Source organism: Scylla paramamosain, chromosome 13, assembly GCF_035594125.1.
Source record: "Scylla paramamosain isolate STU-SP2022 chromosome 13, ASM3559412v1, whole genome shotgun sequence".
In the NCBI taxonomy this organism is placed as follows: domain Eukaryota; kingdom Metazoa; phylum Arthropoda; class Malacostraca; order Decapoda; family Portunidae; genus Scylla; species Scylla paramamosain.
Window position 1 is genome coordinate 14,424,585 of NC_087163.1, and position 20,000 is coordinate 14,444,584.

A 20,000-nucleotide genomic window follows, 5' to 3' on the forward strand; every position below is an offset into this window, starting at 1 on the left:
CCCAATCAGAAATTTTAGAAAGATCAGAAGTCAAGCGTTCTGTGGCTTCCCTGCGTGCTATGTTTACCTCCTGAAGGGTTGGCCGTCTATGAAAAGACGTGGAGAAGTGCAGGGTGGTATCATCAGCGTAGGAGTGGATAGGACAAGAAGTTTGGTTTAGAAGATCATTAATGAATATTAAGAAGAGAGTTGGTGACAGGACAGAACCCTGATGAACACCACTGTTAATAGATTTAGGAGAAGAACAGTGACCGTCTACCACAGCAGCAATAGAACGGTCAGAAAGGAAACTTGAGATGAAGTTACAGAGAGAAGGATAGAACCCGTAGGAGGGTAGTTTGGAAATCAAAGCTTTGTGCCAGACTCTATGAAAAGCTTTTGATATGTCCAAGGCAACAGCAAAAGTTTCACCAAAATCTCTAAAAGAGGATGACCAAGACTCAGTAAGGAAAGCCAGAAGATCACCAGTAGAGCGGCCTTGACGGAACCCATACTGGCGATCAGATAGAAGGTTGTGAAGTGATAGATGTTTAAGAATCTTCCTGTTGAGGATAGATTAAAAAACTTTAGATAGGCAGGAAATTAAAGCAATAGGACGGTAGTTTGAGGGATTAGAACGGTCACCCTTTTTAGGAACAGGTTGAATGTAGGCAAACTTCCAGCAAGAAGGAAAGGTAGCAGTTTACAGACAGAGCTGAAAGAGTTTGACTAGGCAAGGTGCAAGCACGGAGGCACAGTTTCGGAGAACAATAGGAGGGACCCCATCAGGTCCATAAGCCTTCCGAGGGTTTAGGCCAGCGAGGGCATGGAAAACATCATTGCGAAGAATTTTAATAGGTGGCATGAAGTAGTCAGAGGGTGAAGGAGAGGGAGGAACAAGCCCAGAATCGTCCAAGGTAGGGTTTTTAGCAAAATTTTGAGCAAAAAGTTCAGCTTTAGAAATAGATGTGATAGCAGTGGTGCCATCTGTTTGAAATAGAGGAGGGAAAGAAGAAGAAGCAAAGTTATTGGAGATATTTTTGGCCAGATGCCAGAAATCACGAGGGGAGTTAGATCTTGAAAGGTTTTGACATTTTCTGTTAATAAAGGAGTTTTTGGCTAGTTGGAGAACAGACTTGGCATGGTTCCGGGCAGAAATATAAAGTGGATGAGATTCTGTTGATGAAAAGCTGAAGTACCTTTTGTGGGCCACCTCTCTATCATGTATAGCACGAGAACAAGCTGTGTTAAAGCAAGGTTTAGAAGATTTAGGACGAGAAAAAGAGTGAGGAATGTACGCCTCCTTGCCAGACACTATCATTTCTGTTATGCGCTCGGCACACAAAGACGGGTCTCTGACACAGAAGCAGTATTCATTCCAAGGAAAATCAGCAAAATATCTCCTCAAGTCCCCCCAACTAGCAGAGGCAAAACGCCAGAGGCACCTTTGCTTAGGGGGATCCTGAGGAGGGATTGGAGTGTTAGGACAAGATAAAGATATGAGATTGTGATCGGAGGAGCACAACGGGGAAGCAAGGGTGACAGCATAAGCAGAAGGATCAGAGGTCAGGAAAAGGTCAAGAATGTTGGGCGTATCTCCAAGACGGTCAGGAATACGAGTAGGGTGTTGCGCCAATTGCTCTAGGTCATGGAGGATAGCAAAGTTGTAGGCTAGTTCACCAGGATGGTTAGTGAAAGGAGAGGAAAGCCAAAGCTGGTGGTGAACATTGAAGTCTCCAAGAATGGAGATCTCTGCAAAAGGGAAGAAGGTCAGAATGTGCTCCACTTTGGAAGTTAAGTAGTCAAAGAATTTCTTATAGTCAGAGGAATTAGGTGAGAGGTACACAGCACAGACAAATTTAGTTTGAGAGTGACTCTGTAGTCGTAGCCAAATGGTGGAAAACTCGGAAGATTCAAGAGCGTGGGCACGAGAGCAAGTTAAGTCATTGCGCACATTAACGCAGCATCCAGCTTTGGATCGAAAATGAGTATAGAGAAAGTAGGAGGGAACAGAAAAGGGGCTACTGTCAGTTGCCTCAGACACCTGAGTTTCAGTGAGAAAAAGAAGATGAGGTTTAGAAGAAGAGAGGTGGTGTTCTACAGATTGAAAATTAGATCTTAGACCGCGAATGTTGCAGAAGTTAATGAAGAAAAAGTTGAGGGGGGTGTCAAGACACTTAGGGTCGTCGACAGAAAGGCAGTCCGACCTGGGGACATTAAATTTTATGGTTCCCTCCCCAGATGGGGACTCCGAGGCTGGTGTAGGAGTCGCCATGATGATTTTAAAATTTTTGAGTGAAGAGTGTCTGTGTTATTAGGTGCTTGTAGTTTTGTGTGGAGGAAGAGAACTGTCTTTAGAGGGCAGGCTGTGACTGCCCTCTTGTGTTGTGAGACACAAAGGGAAACGTTCAGTGAGGTCACAGCTGCCTGCCTCTGTATTTCCATCTTCTTGAATTCTTTCAAGAGGTAGGTTTCAAGACACTTATCCATCAATTTTTGACTACCATTTTGGGACTGGCAACTTAGTGGGCATTTAAAAAAAATTTTTTTTATTGGATTTTTGTTACCTTTGGCCAGTGTCCCTCCTAAAAGATATATATATATATATATATATATATATATATATATATATATATATATATATATATATATATATATATATATATATATATATATATATATATATATATATATATATATATATATATATATATATATATATATATATATATATATATATATATATATATATATATATATATATATATATATATATATATATATATATATATATATATATATATATATACGTGTATAAAGAGAGAGAGAGAGAGAGAGAGAGAGAGAGAGAAGGCACACCCATGCAGCCATGTACCCTTACTTTCCAGCAGCATCTCCCCTCTTTCCCTCACACACACACACACACAGACACACACACACACACACACACACACACACACACACACACACACCAATCATACGAAATACCAGAAATGAAGAGAGTGCTCGGCCGAAGACTCTCCTGAAGACACCTTTACCATTGAGAACGTGCAGCGTGACTGAAGTGGAATTAAGATTGGACGCTGCACAGGTGTACACGCCATTATCCTCCACGCGAGCTGAGGTGATGAGCAGGTAGCTGATGGTGGTGGGACCCTTCTCCACGATCATAGACACGCCCCCTCGACTGCTGCTGTAGCTTATGTTCTGCCGAAAGATGCCCATTGAAGCTAATAAGTATGATGGTTGGAAAGTAGAAGAGTGGGAGATGATTGGAGGAGATGCTAATGGAGTAATTAATGATGTGGTGCGAAGCTACAGGTAATGTGTTAGTGATGAGACGATGCTGCAAGTAAATGCGTAATGGGAAGAGGATGGGAGAACATTTAGTTAAAGATACTTGTAGGGCACCATTCTCAGTAATTTGTCGATAAATTAATAGGTAGGCGTGTAAGTGAGATGAAAAATTTAATACTCTAATGATGCAAATGCTGCAGAACTGGAGATAAACTGATGATGGAAGATTGTAACAAAGCATTCAGATAAGATGAGCTGTGCGACATTTTTTTTCGGTTTCGCAATGAACGGACTTGTTTTCATATTCATTTTTCTAGAGGCTGGTGGAGACTTGAATGAACATGAGATAAAGAAAAAAAAAAAAAAGGAAGATAAAGCAACCACTTAACGATGAAAGGAAGACACTCCTACTGCTAAGCTCAATTCTGACTCCAAAAATCGTCTTGAAACTACGAAAGAAAATCAGATCCTTTAATTCCATCCATATAGAAATATAAACCCCATGAAAGTTTAAAAAATTATTCCACCGCCTACAGAAAAGGACGAAAATATAGAATAGGTAAGATGGATAAAAATGCATTGTAAGAATTATTATGCACTTCGTAACATGTAAAAATTCTTGTTGCAAGTGTCCAAATCGCTTGGAAAAAAAAAAGTTGTGTGTTTCGGAGCCTCTGAAGTTTATCAAGATCGTAGTGAAGTGAAAAGAAGCTTCCAAGTTAAAACAGACAGTAGGAGATGGTGAAGACATGCATTTCCAAGCTCTGCTTGATAGCCGGAACAGGAATGCTAGAAAAGTTAATATGAGACTAAGACAGTGAAAACGGACATTTCTGAGGAAAGCAAGAAAATGCTTAAATTTGTAAAGTTATATTATTTGCATCTCCCCCATCTATTTATTTATTTATTTATTTATTTTTCTTTTTTTTGTTAAACATAGTATTTCAGCACGATGCTCCAAGATCAGCGAGATGTGACCAAATGACTTAACTACGACAGTGTTCACTGATACTGGGAAGCTAGAAAATGGGAAAGAATATCAAATTAAAACATTTTCGTTTTGGAGAATTTTAACCGTTCGTTGCAATGGGATGTAATATGATAAAAGTGAAAAAAAAGAAAAAAAAGAAAATATTGAAACTGATATTCCTGACAGAGAAATACAAATGAAAAAATGTATCAAATTATCTCATCTTCGTCATTTTCGTAGTATAATTTCCATATATTGCTTGAATATCAGTAAAACTACACTGCAAGAAAATAATTATCTTGTACATTTTGACATTCCTAACAGTAGAATGTGAATGATAAAATGTATCAATTCATGAAGTTGTTCACCTGATGAAGTGTTCGAAAAAGATTAATAAAAAAAATTATATATATATATATATATATATATATATATATATATATATATATATATATATATATATATATATATATATATATATATATATATATATATATATATATATATATATATATATATATATATATATATATATATATATATATATATATATATATATATATATATATATATATATATATATATATATATATATATATATATATATATATATATATATATATATATATATATATATATATATATATATATATATATATATATATATATATATATATATATATATATATATATCAAAATGTTTAAACATATTAGAAGAACGCAGAAGAGAACATGCATTTTTAAGCTATACTAAACAGACAGACACACAAAGGAAAAACTTGAAGCATCCAGGTCACTCAATAAACCTCCACAGCCTTAAAACACACACACACACACACACACACGCATTGGCAGTCGGTCTGGACGGACGCACTTGAGACAACTCAGTATCTTTGTCTACACTCAGCAATTGATTACTTAGAAGTCTGTTGAAGGATATCGCATAATCCCCAAAAGAAACAAGGAATTCCTGTGTTGCAGCGGTGCTTGACTGGTACTGGTGAATGACACTAAAGGTAAAGTGACATCACTCAAGTACCCGTTCGTTCATTATAGTGATTCACTGAAAATGGCGTCACCCAGTCATCCAGTGGAATTTAGAACAGCTTGCTCGTGATACAGTTAAAGAGGAGTTGGGAAGTTATTCCTGTGAAGGTAAAGGCACTAGCAGAACAGTAAATAAAACTGCCAATGAAGTCGCCTCTGTCATGATGCCAGGCATTGCTAACACAATAACGGTTGCTGTGTCGACTGCTGTTTCGAAGGCAGTCAAAGATCTTGTGAATAAATTGAACCACGAAACAGCTTCGGTGCAAAGGCTGAGTCTCTCTCATAAATATCACAATGATAATCTTGAGCGGTATATGAAGAGAGATGATTTACGTGTCTTTGGCATAGAAGAAGAGGATGATGAAATTGAGAAGGTGCTGGAGGCGAAGCTGATTGGTGTTGCTGCTGATATGGGAGTGGAACTTGAGTCTAGTGACATACCAGTAACTCACCGCACAGGTAAACCAGTGCAAGGAAGTAGGCCTGTGATAGTTCGTTTCTCTCAAAGGAAAAAAGAGGAATGAAGTGATGAGTAAGAAAAAGAACTAAAGAAGAAGAATAGGAAGATCTTTAATATGGACTTAATACCACTGAGAATTACGTTGTTAAAAATTATAAAAGAGCAGCCTGGTATGAAAGGTGTTACTTCAAGAGATGAACGTATTCTGCCCTGGCTCATTGACAAAGAGAGACCCGCGCAGATATCTAGACCAGCTCATCCTCACAAAGTAGTAATTATTTCCCAAGACTGGAAACAAAAAAAATGTTGAGACTGGACTATCTAGTTACTGAATAATGTTGGCAAGGAGTGGAGCACCAAAGTATAGATAATAAATGTATTGTTGCTCATAACCCTATACCTGCACAAGACAATGAACAGAAAACAAAATTATCTGTATTACAACAGTGTACTATTAATTTATTATCCCTTAATGTGTGTAAATTGAAATTTAAATTGCCAACAGTTGAGTTTACAGATTTTGTGAAGAAGTATGAGGTTGTATGTCTTTGTGAGACTCGTTGTGATGATGCTGACATGAAATGTGTGAGTGAATGTATGTCTGATTTCGGTTATGATATTGTTTATAAAAATGGATGTAATTTGTGTAAGTTTAAGTCTGGTGGTCTTGTAATTGCTGTCTAGAAGCATGTTCAGTCCCCTTGGAAATTTATAAAAAATACTTATGAAACTTTATTGTCTATTAATGTAGGAGGGAGGTAAATAGGTTTAGATAAGGATCTTGTTATAACGTGTGCTTATATTCCACCCAGTCATTCTAGATACAGTAAGGTAGAACATTTTGATGAGTTGTATGGTTTATTGCTAACCCATGCAAACAGCGACTATTATCATATGATGTGTGGCGACTTTAATGCCATGACAGGTACCATGACAGGTGTTGCAAGTGAGTATTCATGATGACAATGATGATAATGATGATGATGATGATGATGATGGTTTTACTAACATTAAAGCTCTTGCTCCACTACCTGATAGATTCAATGACAGAAATTCGCATATGAAAAAAAAAAAAAAAATTACTTGAAATTTGTAAAGATAATAGTGTTTTGATTTTTAGTGGAGGACTGGGAGACGATCTTGGTATTGGTAAGGCTGCAACTATTTATAATACAACTGTAGATTATGTTCTCGGTTCACAGGTTTTGATGAAATATGTAAAACAATTTTAGGTATTCCATTTTGATCCCTTATTATCTGATGTACATAGCAGTATTCATACGCAACTGTTACTTGATAATTTTGTAACAAGTGTCATTATACCCAAGGGAAGGCACATGTGTAAGACCTGGTCGATGGAGAGTGGAAGCAAAGGACGAATATGTTAGAAGCGTTGATATATGTAAGGTAAATGAATTGATCAGAAAGATAGATACGTTGGATGTTGACGAAACATGTATGGAACTCAAAGGCGTGTTGCTTGAACCTGCTGTGAAGGTATTTCCTTAAACAAAGAATAAGCGATACATAAAGAGTAATAATCAGAATATGAGAGGATATGATAACAAATGTTGTAAAACTAGACAAGAATATCACAAAGTGAAGGCTGAAAACTAATGTTACCTATAGAATTATGATGTATAAGAACAATTTACATAGAGTGGAAAACAAACAGAAAAAAATCAATACTTGAACAGTTAAGAAAATAAAAAGAAAGACCCTAAGTCTTACTGAAAAGTATTAAAAAAGAAACAAAAATGGTGATATCATTCCAGTAGAACTTGAGTATTTTTATGAATACTTTAAATCACTTTCAATGGAAGATGAAGCAAATATAAGTGAAAATATCAGTGAAAATGTGGTTAGTGATTTATTTGATGTAAATGTTTTAAACATATTAAATCGCCTGATAACATCTAAGGAAAAAAAAAAAAACGTAATAAAAATTTGAAAAAAGAACAAATTTTCTGGCTGTGATATGGTGTTGAATGAGTCTATCAAATGCTCTTGAAACATTATGTGTCGATTACATGTAAACATTTTTAATAAGACATTTGATACAGATGTATTTCCAAGTGAATGACAGACAGAACTTATTGTGCTGTACCACTTTATAAAAATAAGGGAGATGTATGATAATGGAAGATCATGTGTGATGTTTAACCAGAAAACATCTGTTACCTTCATGCGTAATGTGGGGAGTAAGGCAAGGTGAGAATTCATCCCCTGTTCTTTTTGCATATTATGTAAATGATATTAAAGAGCGACTTATTGCGGCAGAATATAATTACTTAAACTTCAGTGATGACTTAGTTAACTCTTATTTAAGGCTATTCGTATTAATGTATGGTGATGACACCGTTCTATTGCGTTATACTGAACTACAAATGAAAAATCATTGTTGGCCTTACATGACTATTGTAGCCACTGTAGGTTGATAATTAATTGTAATAAAACCAAAATTATCGTTTTCAGTAGGAGAAAATTAAGAATTAAACTACGACTTTAAATTTGGTAACGAGAATCTAAAAATTACAACTGAATACAAGTATTTGGATTTAGTTTTCTTTTGTAATTAAGGGCGAGATGGAAGTGAGGAATCAGGCACAAACAGCAATGTATTCGATGATTAGTATATGTCATAGATTTGATTTAACTTCCAAAGTGGAGCACATTCTGACCCTCTTCCCTTTTGCAGAGATCGCCATTCTTGGAGACTTCAATGTTTACCACCAGCTTTGGCTTTCTTCTCCCTTCACTGACCATCCTGGTGAACTAGCTTACAACTTTGCTATCTTCCATGACCTAGAGCAATTGGTGCAACACCCTACTCGCATTCCTGACCGTCTTGGAGATACGCCCAAAATTCTTGACCTTTTTCTGACCTCTAATCCTTCTGCTTATGCTGTCACCCTTTCTTCTCCGTTGGGCTCCTCCGATCACAATCTCATATCTTTATCTTGTCCTATCGCTCCAATCCCTCCTCAGGATCCCCCTAAGCGAAGGTGCCTCTGGCGTTTTGCCTCTGCTAGTTGAGGAGACCTGAGGAGGCATTTTGCTGATTTTCCTTGGAATGACTACTGCTTCCGTGTCAGAGACCCGTCTCTGTGTGCCGAGCGCATAGAAGAGATGATGACATCCTCTTTTAGAGATTTTGGTGAAACTTTTATTGTTGCCTTGGACATATCAAAAGCTTTTGATAGAGTCTGGCACAAAGCTTTGATTTCCAAACTACCCTCCTACGGCTTCTATCCTTTTCTCTGTAACTTCATCTCAAGTTTCCTTTCTGACCGTTCTATTGCTGCTGTGGTAGACGGTCACTGTTCTTCTCCTAACTCTATTAACAGTGGTGTTCCTCAGGGTTCTGTCCTGTCACCCACTCTCTTCTTATTATTCATTAATGATCTTCTAAACCAAACTTCTTGTCCTATCCACTCCTACGCTGATGATACCACCCTGCACTTTTCCACGTCTTTTCATAGACGTCCAACCCTTCAGGAGGTAAACATTTCACGCAGGGAAGCCACAGAACACTTGACTTCTGATCTTTCTTAAATTTCTGATTGGGGCAGAGCAAACTTGGTATTGTTGAATGCCTCAAAAACTCAATTCCTCCATCTATCAACTCGACACAACCTTCCAGACAACTATCCCCTCTTCTTCAATGACACTCAACTGTCCCCCTCTTCTACACTGAACATCCTCGGTCTGTCCTTTACTTATAATCTGAACTAGAAACTTCACATCTCATCTCTAGCTAAAACAGCTTCTATGAAGTTAGGTGTTCTGAGACGTCTCCGCCAGTTTTTCTCACCCCCCCCAGCGGCTAACTCTGTACAAGGGCCTTATCCGTCCATGTATGGAGTATGCTTCACATGTCTGGGGGGTTTCCACTCATACTGCTCTTCTAGACAGGGTGGAATCAAAAGCTTTTCGTCCCATCAACTCCTCTCCTCTAACTGACTGTCTTCAGCCTCTCTCTCACCGCCGCAGTGTTGCATCTCTAGCTATCTTCTACTATTTTCATGCTAACTGCTCTTCTGATCTTGCTAACTGTATGCCTCCCCTCCTCCCGCGGCCTCGCTACATAAGACTTTCTTCTTTCTCTCACCTCTATTCTGTCCACCTCTCTAACGCAAGAGTTAACCAGTATTCTCAATCATTCATCCCTTTCTCTGGTAAACTCTGGAACTCCCTGCCTGCTTCTGTATTTCCACCTTCCTATGACTTGAATTCCTTCAAGAGGGAGGTTTCAAGACACTTATTCATCAATTTTTGACCACTGCTTTGACCCTTTTATGGGACTGGCATTTCAGTGGGCATATTTTTTTATTGGATTTTTGTTGCCCTTGACCAGTGTCCTTCCTACATTAAAAAAGAAAAAAAAATGTAAGATGATCAACTTTTGAATTATACTAATTTCTGGTAAAGAAAGTAAATTAAGCTACTAATTACATTAGAATTGTGGATTACATAAGTGTGGAAGTGTTTGTATTATGTTGTATTTTTTACGTTCGATTTAATGCGGAGCTATGCTCCATAATTTTTTTTGTAAAATCAAAACAATTAAAGAATATTTTATGTATAAATATTAGGTATTTTTTCGTCACCATGGTTGTTATATATTAATTAGAAATGTGGTATGCCTCATGTATGGTTAGCACAGAATGTTATAAGTGAATCCTGGCTTAAAAAGTACAACAGAGTTAAGATTAAAAGATCAATGGATTACAACCAGGTATGGCAATTTATCAACTAAAGCTATTTGTCGGAATTACAGTATAAATCAACATATGGATTCGAAAGTTATCTTTGTAGATTACCAAAGAATAATCGAATTATGGTTACAAATTTACGTGCAAGTAATAACAAATTACCAATAATTGAAGGTAAACATATATTGGTATAGTAGCAGAAGAGCTTATTTGTAATCAGTGTAATATTAGTGTTGTGGGGGATGAACACCATGTATTGTTACAATGTCAGAATGGGGTAATTGTCAGGGCGAGATATAAAATTATATCAAAATATTATAGAACAAGACCGAACCAGTTTAAATATACATAATTGATACATAATCGCAATTAAAAGTTATTCAACGATTTTGCTTCATTTCTAAGAATAGTAATTGGATTGTTTAGGTGATTTACGTATAGTAAACTGTCCGCATGAATAGGGGGAGTAAATGTGGCATGATGAATTACTGATGACCATTTCAGTATGTGTATAGGTAAGTATGGTTAATATGTTGTTAATAGGTAGTTTATAAATATGTTTCTATACGTAGAAAAGGGCACAAAAGAAAGATGTTTGTTAATTCATTTACATTAGTATTGTGGATTACATAAGTGTGGAAGTGTTTGTATTATGTTGTATTTTTTTTCGTTCGATTTAATGCGGAGCTGTTTTCCATACTTTTTTTGTAAAGTAAAATAAAAATAAATTAAAATAAATATTCTATATTCTGATTCACACCCACACCCACACACACACACACACACACACACACACACACACACACACACACACACACATAATAAAAAAAATGCAGGAATTAAGATCAATGAACAAATAAAATACAGCCAAGAAAACCAAGAAGAAAACAAAACAAGATCCTTGCAAGTTCAGAACCTAAAATATGACCATCAGAAATCTAGCTCTCACTAAAACAAGATATTAAATAAATAAATGAAACAAAGAATAAGGCAAAAGCAATCCAACGCGTCATATAAGAGCCAAAAACATCAACTAATCCTAAGAGGACTTCTCGAAGAGTGCAAGTTGTAAAAAGAAGCAAATCCTAAAGACAGGTACGGGATCTAATCTTCAGCTACCAACACCGGTTCATTAAATATTCAAAGATCGCTGTTATCACGTCGGCTCTCTGCGAGGAGAGAGAGAGAGAGAGAGAGAGAGAGAGAGAGAGAGAGAGAGAGAGAGAGAGAGAGAGAGAGAGAGAGAGAGAGATGGGAGCAACCACACATCGTAAGTCTTTGAAAGTGATACCTTGTAAGAGGTCAAAGTGTGGCATAAAGGTAATAGAGGGATATTCATACGACAGAGGTGATTATAAATAATATCCACATCCTTAAACGTTTCGGTGTCTTACTCAGCCGATTCTATCAGGCTTTAGTGAAAGTTACTGTCATTCACTGGGATGATTTCACGATTCTGGTGATAATTTAACAAGGATTCTGCTTCGACAAGAATGAAAAAAAAAAAAAAAAAAAAAAAATATATATATATATATATATATATATATATATATATATATATATATATATATATATATATATATATATATATATATATATATATATATATATATATATATATATATATATATATATATATATATATATATATATATATATATATATATATATATATATATATATATATATATATATATATATATATATATATACGTCTTGCACGAGGGAGTGGAGGAAGAAACATTAACCAGCTCTATGGAGACTTCTCAAACGCCGCGGGAAGAGCGGTACATAGACAGATAAAGACACACACACACACACACACACACACACACACACACACACACACACACACACACACACACACACACACACACACACACACACACACACACACACACACACACACACACACACACACACACATACACACAAGCAGACGCACCAGATCACCGCAACACAGTTCAAAGGAAGAGAAAAACTTGTCTCCTGTTCTTCCACGCCATTGAGACCCAGAAAGGAAACCATACCGAGAATTACATCTAAGTCACGGAATCTTTTCAGATGGACCAGTGATTAAGAAAATAATGAGGGACTACAACTTTTACCACCTTTCCCTTTCTTTTCTTTTTCCGTCTCTATGTGACGAAAAAGGGAATAACAATATCGTTTTTTGGAAGGGGAGTAACCAGAAAACAATAAATATGAGAGAGAGAGAGAGAGAGAGAGAGAGAGAGAGAGAGAGAGAGAGAGAGAGAGAGAGAGAGAGAGAGAGAGAGAGAGAGAGAGAGAATTAAAAAGAAAAAAGACATTGAGAGAGCAAGAATCGTAGGATAAACATCCAAAACATTCCTCCACAACCACGCCTTCACGTACCCTGTTGGTGTGGTGTTTGTTGCTGTGGTACCAACGCACGTACCGGGGAGGTTCTGGTAGGTCATGCAACACACACGTCAGGTTAATCATGCTGCCCTTCTGCACGTACAAGTCAGGCGAGCCAAGGATCTCCCCTCGAGGCTCTGGAACAGGAAAGAAAATAATGACGCTCAGGTAAAAAAAAAAAAGTATCATAATTATAATTGTGGTGTAAGGCTTATGTATACGCTTTGTGATGTCGAAAGCAGTTGGGTGCAGTGAGGCTCTAAAAGCCGAAGATAGATGTGGTTGCATACAAGAGAGAAAAGTCAGTTGTTCTCACAACTACAACTACAATTCTTGATTGCAAAATTGTCAAGCGTAAAACTGTTGTGTGTTCAGCCTTGTGCTGTATGTTGTGTATGTAGGTGTACTTCTGTATTCATTATGTGATCTCTTTCCACCTTCCTAGCGATCCCCGAGGCACGAGGAAGAAGAGAAAGGTCATATGCAGTTAAGAAACAAACATTCTCACTAATAACTGTAATGACAAACGCGCGTGTTGTATTGTGTGGGGTGGGAAGTGGGAATTATTTCTGCTTCAAGAAGGTGAAAAGACTGAGGTTCTAACTTCCATACTTTATCTGGATTGAATTGTTATCTTATGGGAGGATAAAGAGCGAGAGACAGCAATGATATGTGGACAGTGTCTGCATTTTCGTCAAGCCGTGAACTGATAAATCTTGACTGTGTGACATTGTTACAATTTCTCTGTAGATTTTAGCTGCACGTAATAGAGTGAAATATTCTGCGAAAAACATCTGAAAGGTCACCCGATTAAAGGATTCTGAATAAAATTCAATACACAAACGATACCTTAATTTTTCGTTTATGAAACTGTCTTACAAGTAGTAATATTATTGGAATAAAGAATTCCATATATAATGCATAGCAAAGATTAGAGAGTTATGAATGTACTTACTTCTATAAGCCAACGATACTTCTGAAATTATCCGTGTACAATAGAAATAAGTGTAATTCTTACTAAAATTTCCTCACCTATCAGAAAAATAAATAAATAAACAAATCTCTGAAAAGTCACTGAATAGACTAACATTTTTGAGCTACAACAACGAGTCCATATAGTGTTCCTCATTTACGAGAGTTTCTAGTCCAGTTCACTGAATAAGCAGAAAAAGGGAACTATTTTTACCAGTACGAAGGAGAAAGGTCGAAGGTTTATCGCCGTAAAGTGAGGGAGTGAGAATGAGAGGGGTTGAGAGGGATCAAAGGAATATGTGTTAGGTTGTTTTTACTTTCGTCTTGGTTCACTAACATCAAAGCGTTACTGTATTTTTTTTTTTGTCCTTTCGTCAGTTTCAGATTAACGTTATATATTTCAGTTCCATTATATTGATGTTGACATTGTCTCTGGCTGTCAGTTTGTCCGTCTGTCAGGCAGTCAGTCAGTCTGATGGGTGTTTCTTTTTAGCATTATTTTTATTTGTGTTTGTTTATGTCTGTGTTTTTTTTTTCCTTTCATTTCTAGCTGTAATCATTTTTTTTTCTTGGGCCACCCACAGGTTCCAGTATGTTTTTTTGTTTTTTTTTCCTGCCTTTCATTTTAGTGGGTCTCTCTCTCTCTCTCTCTCTCTCTCTCTCTCTCTCTCTCTCTCTCTCTCTCTCTCTCTCTCTCTCTCTCTCTCTCTCTCTCTGTGTGTCTTTCTATCTATTGTTTGTAACTCATCTTACTCCGTTTCCTCCTCCCTCCTTGTTTGCTGTTTCTCCTCTTCACCTGACTCTTTTCCACAAGTTTCTTATCCTACATCTTACATACCCCTTTCGTGCTACTGTTTAGTTAATAAGGTGCTTGATGTCTGTAATAGACTCAGTCATTTTTTTTTATCGTATAGGGTAATCAAGGTGATAAAAAGTTTAAACAAGGATAATTGCAATGCATAGGCATAACATGTATTATATAAAGACTGCCACATGTGTACTTGCTAAATCCTTACAGCTTGTGTCATATTCTAGTTCCCTATCTAGTACTATCCATATTCCTATTCCGTCTTTCACTTTCAACCTTCCCCTCTACCAGCGTTCTTATCACCCAGGACTCACCCAGCACCCTGAGGTAAGTGGTGAAGGTCTTGACTGGCTTCGTGCTGACCTGACACTCATAGGTGCCCTGGTCACGTGGCTGGGCTGACCTGATTCGAAGCGTCCACTGGTTTGTGCCGTTTTGGTGCAGGGCCTCATAGCGAAGGTCCGTCGTGTAAGTGTAGCGACCCACTGTCAGGATCCTCAGGTCCCGTCCTCGGATCCACGACACCTGTAGAAAGAGCAGAAGGTGGACACGTGAGAGTGACGTGAGCAAGATACAAGTAAAGGAGAAAGATAGCATACGCAATAGCTGCGCGTGCCCTCGGCACTTTTCTCCGTCTCATTTAACTTCCAACATATGGTGGATGACATTCCTTTCTCTTAGTTTAGGGATACATTGCCTTTACTAGGGTGATCCTGAAGAGCTGGTCTGTCCTCACAGATAAGAAAATGTTTCGAGAGACCTTTATCCTTGCGGGTAGTAAAAAAAAAAAAAAAGTGAAAAGGATTATGGGAGACCTTAAGTCTGCAGTGGAATCATAGAAGTTGATAATGATGGTGAAGGGAGGGATATATGCAGTGGTGATGATTCTGATGGTAACTGTTGGTGATGATGAGTACGTATGTGTGATGGATAGATATATGGATGGATGATGGTAGTAATGGTGATGCTGGAGTGTAAAAATGTTTTGGTAATTTTTCTTGTTTACGTTATACTCGTCGTTGGTGGATATGACGAAAGCTTTTTTAAAGATGATATGATGGAAGGGTGATGGCGTAAATACTGGAAATACAGAAAATGGAAAACATTAAATAACTGTGATGCAACTCTACACATAATAGGTATTAAGGGAGGGTGTACAATATACTCCTATAGAAAAAGTCAACCTGAGATTACGTTTTAAAAGAAGAGAATACGAGAAGGTTACGAAAGTTTTTAAGATTCTTACTGAGTAGAGTAATGATATAATGTTAAAAACGAGAATAAAAGTGAATGTCGTTCTCATATTACTTTCCGGCGAGAGTTTTTTCTATCTCTTTTAATGCTACAGTGGTGTTACAAATAAGGTAAGTTTTCATTCAGCAGGAAAGAAAACACTACCCTTGAAACATTTATCATCTCTCGTATATGTGTTTTATGATTCATGATGCATTTTCGGTTCAAGTATCTGACAGCTGTTGTCATCTCTTTAGATAAATAAATAAATGAATATACGCCTCTTTGAAAAAAAAAAAAAAAAAAGATTTAAAAACTTAAACATCTTTCACCTCCACATCTTTCTTCAATTATTCGTTTCCTCCTCACCATTCTTTTCCTACTTTTCTCATTCTTATGAAAATATTTCTATATCTCCTGCTTCTCTTCTATTTTCTTATTCTCCTCCTCTTCCTCCTCCTCCTCCTCCTCCTCCTCCTCCCCTCCTTTGCTGTTGTATTTGCTGCTACAGTTGCTGTTTTTACTTATTTTTCGTTTCTTCTTCTTCTTCTTCTTCTTCTTCTTCTTCTTCTTCTTCTTCTTCTTCTTCTTCTTCTTCTTTTTCTTCTTTGTCAGTTTGTTAACTTTTCCTCTTTTCCTGCTTGACCTGGTTTTTCCTTCCTCTGATCCCCACCTGCTCAAGAGAGTTTAGCACAGTAGCATCACAGAGACTGCATTAATTCACAAAATTTTGTTCAACTCTACTTTCCATGCATTATCAGACGGCACCCCATCTGATAAAGAAAAAGAAAATACATATATTAGTGCAACGAAAAAAAAAAAACTGCAGATCTCCTCTAAAAATTTCAATTTAGTTCGGTGGTAAGATCTGTTCCGGTCATGTTTCAGTCCTCTATTTGGTTCTGCTGGCCTCCCATGATTTTTTTATATATTTTTCAGCGTTATATCTCTCTTCTGACCTGGGATTAATAGGGGGTGACGCGAAGAGACACGAGCGGTAAGAAAGTTCCTGTCCTGAGGACATGCCGAAGGTGGTGCGATGTGCTAGCCATCTTATACGTTTTGCAGGCCTTCCTCGTTTTCTTATGTATCCATTCACGTTTTTGTCTCAGCTCTTCAGTTTGACCTCAGATCAGCAGAGAACGACCAACTACCACAGGGAGCAAACATCACCCCTGCTCCCTCATTCCATATTCCTTTGTTCTTGTAAATTAAGTTGTTTGTTCCTCGCTATACTTGTCATCCTTCTTTTGTTTATTTCCACATATTGGCTGTCGTTCCACCTATAACAATCCCAATCAATGGGCTGGTTCCTCACAGATAGGGCATTTCCCTTGTGATATTCTTAATATATTTGTGGAAAGGTACTCGTGCAGACGTAAGATATTTATTCGGGACAGCACACTTCATCGCTGTCACCCTGCCACTTGCTTTAGCTAATTCGCCATTATGCTCGTTACAGCCATCCTAGCAACCGCACTTGTTCCTGACTCACAGCTCTACCACCCTCTCTATTGTGCCTGTGTCCCTGGTGGCTCTTCTTTACTCGCTACAGTGCCTGTGTTTTAGCTGTCAGTAAGTCCTGCCAGTTACTTGTGGTACCCGCTTGCCGTTTTGTTGGGTCACTACCACCCTCTCACACTCGTCGCCACACTTACCGCTGCTTCTGGTCTTCCCCTGTTTTTTGGCTAGCTTTTTACACATCTGTGGCCCTGCCAGGTTGTTCTGCGTTCTTCCTTACACCGAATCGGCAATGTGTTTGCCGCCATTTTCCTGTTTCCCCCGCGCTGGTAAAGCCACTGGTAAAGCACTGTTTGGCACTGTGCTGTGCCGCCCCTTCGGTTCCTGCTGCTCTTGTGCAGTCAACATTTTTGCATCTGCTCTTGTTTCATTGCTTTCTTCACTGTGTCGCCATGGCAGCTTAGTTCTGCATTGTGTGCAGCAACCGCGTTACGCTATTTCCTCACCTTCATTGATGTTCCTTGTGTTTCATTTCAGCTTTCCGGTTGAGTTACTGTTTCGATCCGTAACTTCTCTTCTTTTGTTCTTTATTACACTAATTTCTTTATCACGGCTGAGACACTACACTTCTGTGCCCTTACGCGTTTTTTTATTTATTTTTATTATTATTTATTTACTTATTTTATTTATTTATTTTTTTTTTCCACACGGTGTTAGCCTCGCCTTGACGTCTTTTTCTTCATAGCATCTTATTGGTTTAGTGTCGCTCTGCCCGTGCCGTAATTGTCTTACACTAGTACATTATATTTCAATGCCCATCATCAGTTCTGGGAACCTGTTCTATCCACCCACCACATGAACACTCCATGCAACACCGTGTTTCAGGTCCTAATGAACTCTGCATTCTATTTAGCCCACCAGGACTCCCAGCCCGTTTCCACCCAAACGCAAGTACCGTCTCTGGGGCTTACTTCTTCCTCGGTCATCCAGGCTCCCACAACTTCATTTTTTCTACTGGTCCCTTCAAGTGGCGTGATCATCTTCCAATCCTGGTTCCTCTTCCCTAAGCTACTGCTAGATTCAGTTGTGGCCGCCTGCATCGATGGATACTTTCATCAAATTGGAAGACATGTGACATATGTTATTGATTGCTGGGTCGCTTGCTCAATAATGAAGTCTTTCATATGCCCTTTCTCCTCATTCAGCTATGGGTGTGAAAAACCTGAATGACCTGTCTAAGGCGCCAAGTCATCGTATTACAAATTAATCTTGTCCCTACTCTACCCAGTGAATTCCTTACCAACCTCACCCCTTCTCTACAAGAAAATCTTCTGCAGATCTATAATTTCAGCTGGTTGACAGGATATTTACCATTCTGCGGCAAACCTTCCGTTTTCATCACATACCCAAGCCTGGGCATAACTCTAACACAGCCAGTTTTTTTGAAATCATTATTTTATCTTCAATTTTGTAAGGATATGAATGCATTAATATTATTTATTTATTTCATTTTTTTTAAAGAAAACTAGATTCCGCGCAAGGTGCGAGTATTTTGTTTCATTGTGTACGACCTTGAGCCAGCGGGGCCGTACCGCTCCCACTCAGGAGCTCCTTCCCTGTCTCTTTTACTCATTATGAAGGAGATGATGATCCTTAAGAACGAAAAGGCAAGTAGAGGAATACCAGCTGGACAGATGACGAGACTCTTTCCTCGTCCAAACAGTATACGAAGAAAGAAGCAGCCTGAAGGGCTTCGCTCACACAACGACAGAAAAAAAGCTTCAGAGGCCTCTATTATTAAGGTTAATGAGACACGCTAACAACAGGAGACAGGAAGGATCAAGGTCATCACTTCTGTAAAGCTGCATTTCTATTTGCCTAAATAGCACTGTAATTATTACTTTAATTACTAGCGCCAACGCATCACTCCTTTCTGTGGGTCTCTCCGAGACACCTCACGCGAAATCTGTCACAAATAACACTCCTGTAGGTTTAGTCTATACATTTTCAACAGTCCAGAGTCTCTCATGTCAATGAGAATTTTCTTACAAGGGTGACAATTCCTGAGATGGCGAGCTCGGGCTCCTTGACGGCCGGCAATCTTTGCTTGCTTAGCCTAAAGTAAAAGGTTAATGACGCTCCAGACCAGTCTTAACTTTTCGGCGCCGTAAACACAAGGTTAAGTACGATTTTGGAGGTGAAAATACATCACTAAACATAACTCTTGTGCTGAGTCCTATCTCTCTACTGAAGAATCTTTGTTAATATTGTATTCGTCCAGGCACATGTACCTTCTATCGCTTCTGCCTAGTGGTTCCTGTTAAGGTCTCTGTCAGGCATGTCCCTACTCTACATGTACTGTCTTTCTCTAACCAAAACAAACCTATATTCCCCTTGTGTGGTCCCGATTATAAATCGGAACACAAAGGAACTAGGTTCAAGCTGCTCATCCTGTGAACAATCCCTCCAGACGCTTACTCTCCTACACTAAGGGACATCCATCACAGGGCATTACAAAACTTTGGGCTCAGCCTTTCAAATCACCGAAACACAACGGACTCATTCCTCCCTTACGTCCCACCAGACCCATGAACCTCCTTACCGCACTAAGAGTCAGGGCAGACAGATACAAATGCAACTCACTACCTTCCACAGTACATAATTCAGAAACCT

At 38.2% G+C, this 20,000-nt stretch overlaps 1 protein-coding gene across 1 annotated transcript in view; it reads right to left on the minus strand.

Moving 5' to 3' along the window:
• The window catches only part of LOC135106195 (zwei Ig domain protein zig-8-like), an 81,417-nt gene that overhangs the window by 13,306 nt on the left and 48,111 nt on the right, over nucleotides 1-20,000 (minus strand). The window contains exons 3-5 of the mRNA XM_064014971.1: nucleotides 14,948-15,158; nucleotides 12,848-12,990; nucleotides 3,018-3,186 (exon numbers count right to left, since the gene is read on the minus strand). Coding sequence (XP_063871041.1) covers nucleotides 3,018-3,186; nucleotides 12,848-12,990; nucleotides 14,948-15,158 — 523 coding nt within the window. The remainder of the gene's footprint in view (nucleotides 1-3,017; nucleotides 3,187-12,847; nucleotides 12,991-14,947; nucleotides 15,159-20,000) is intronic.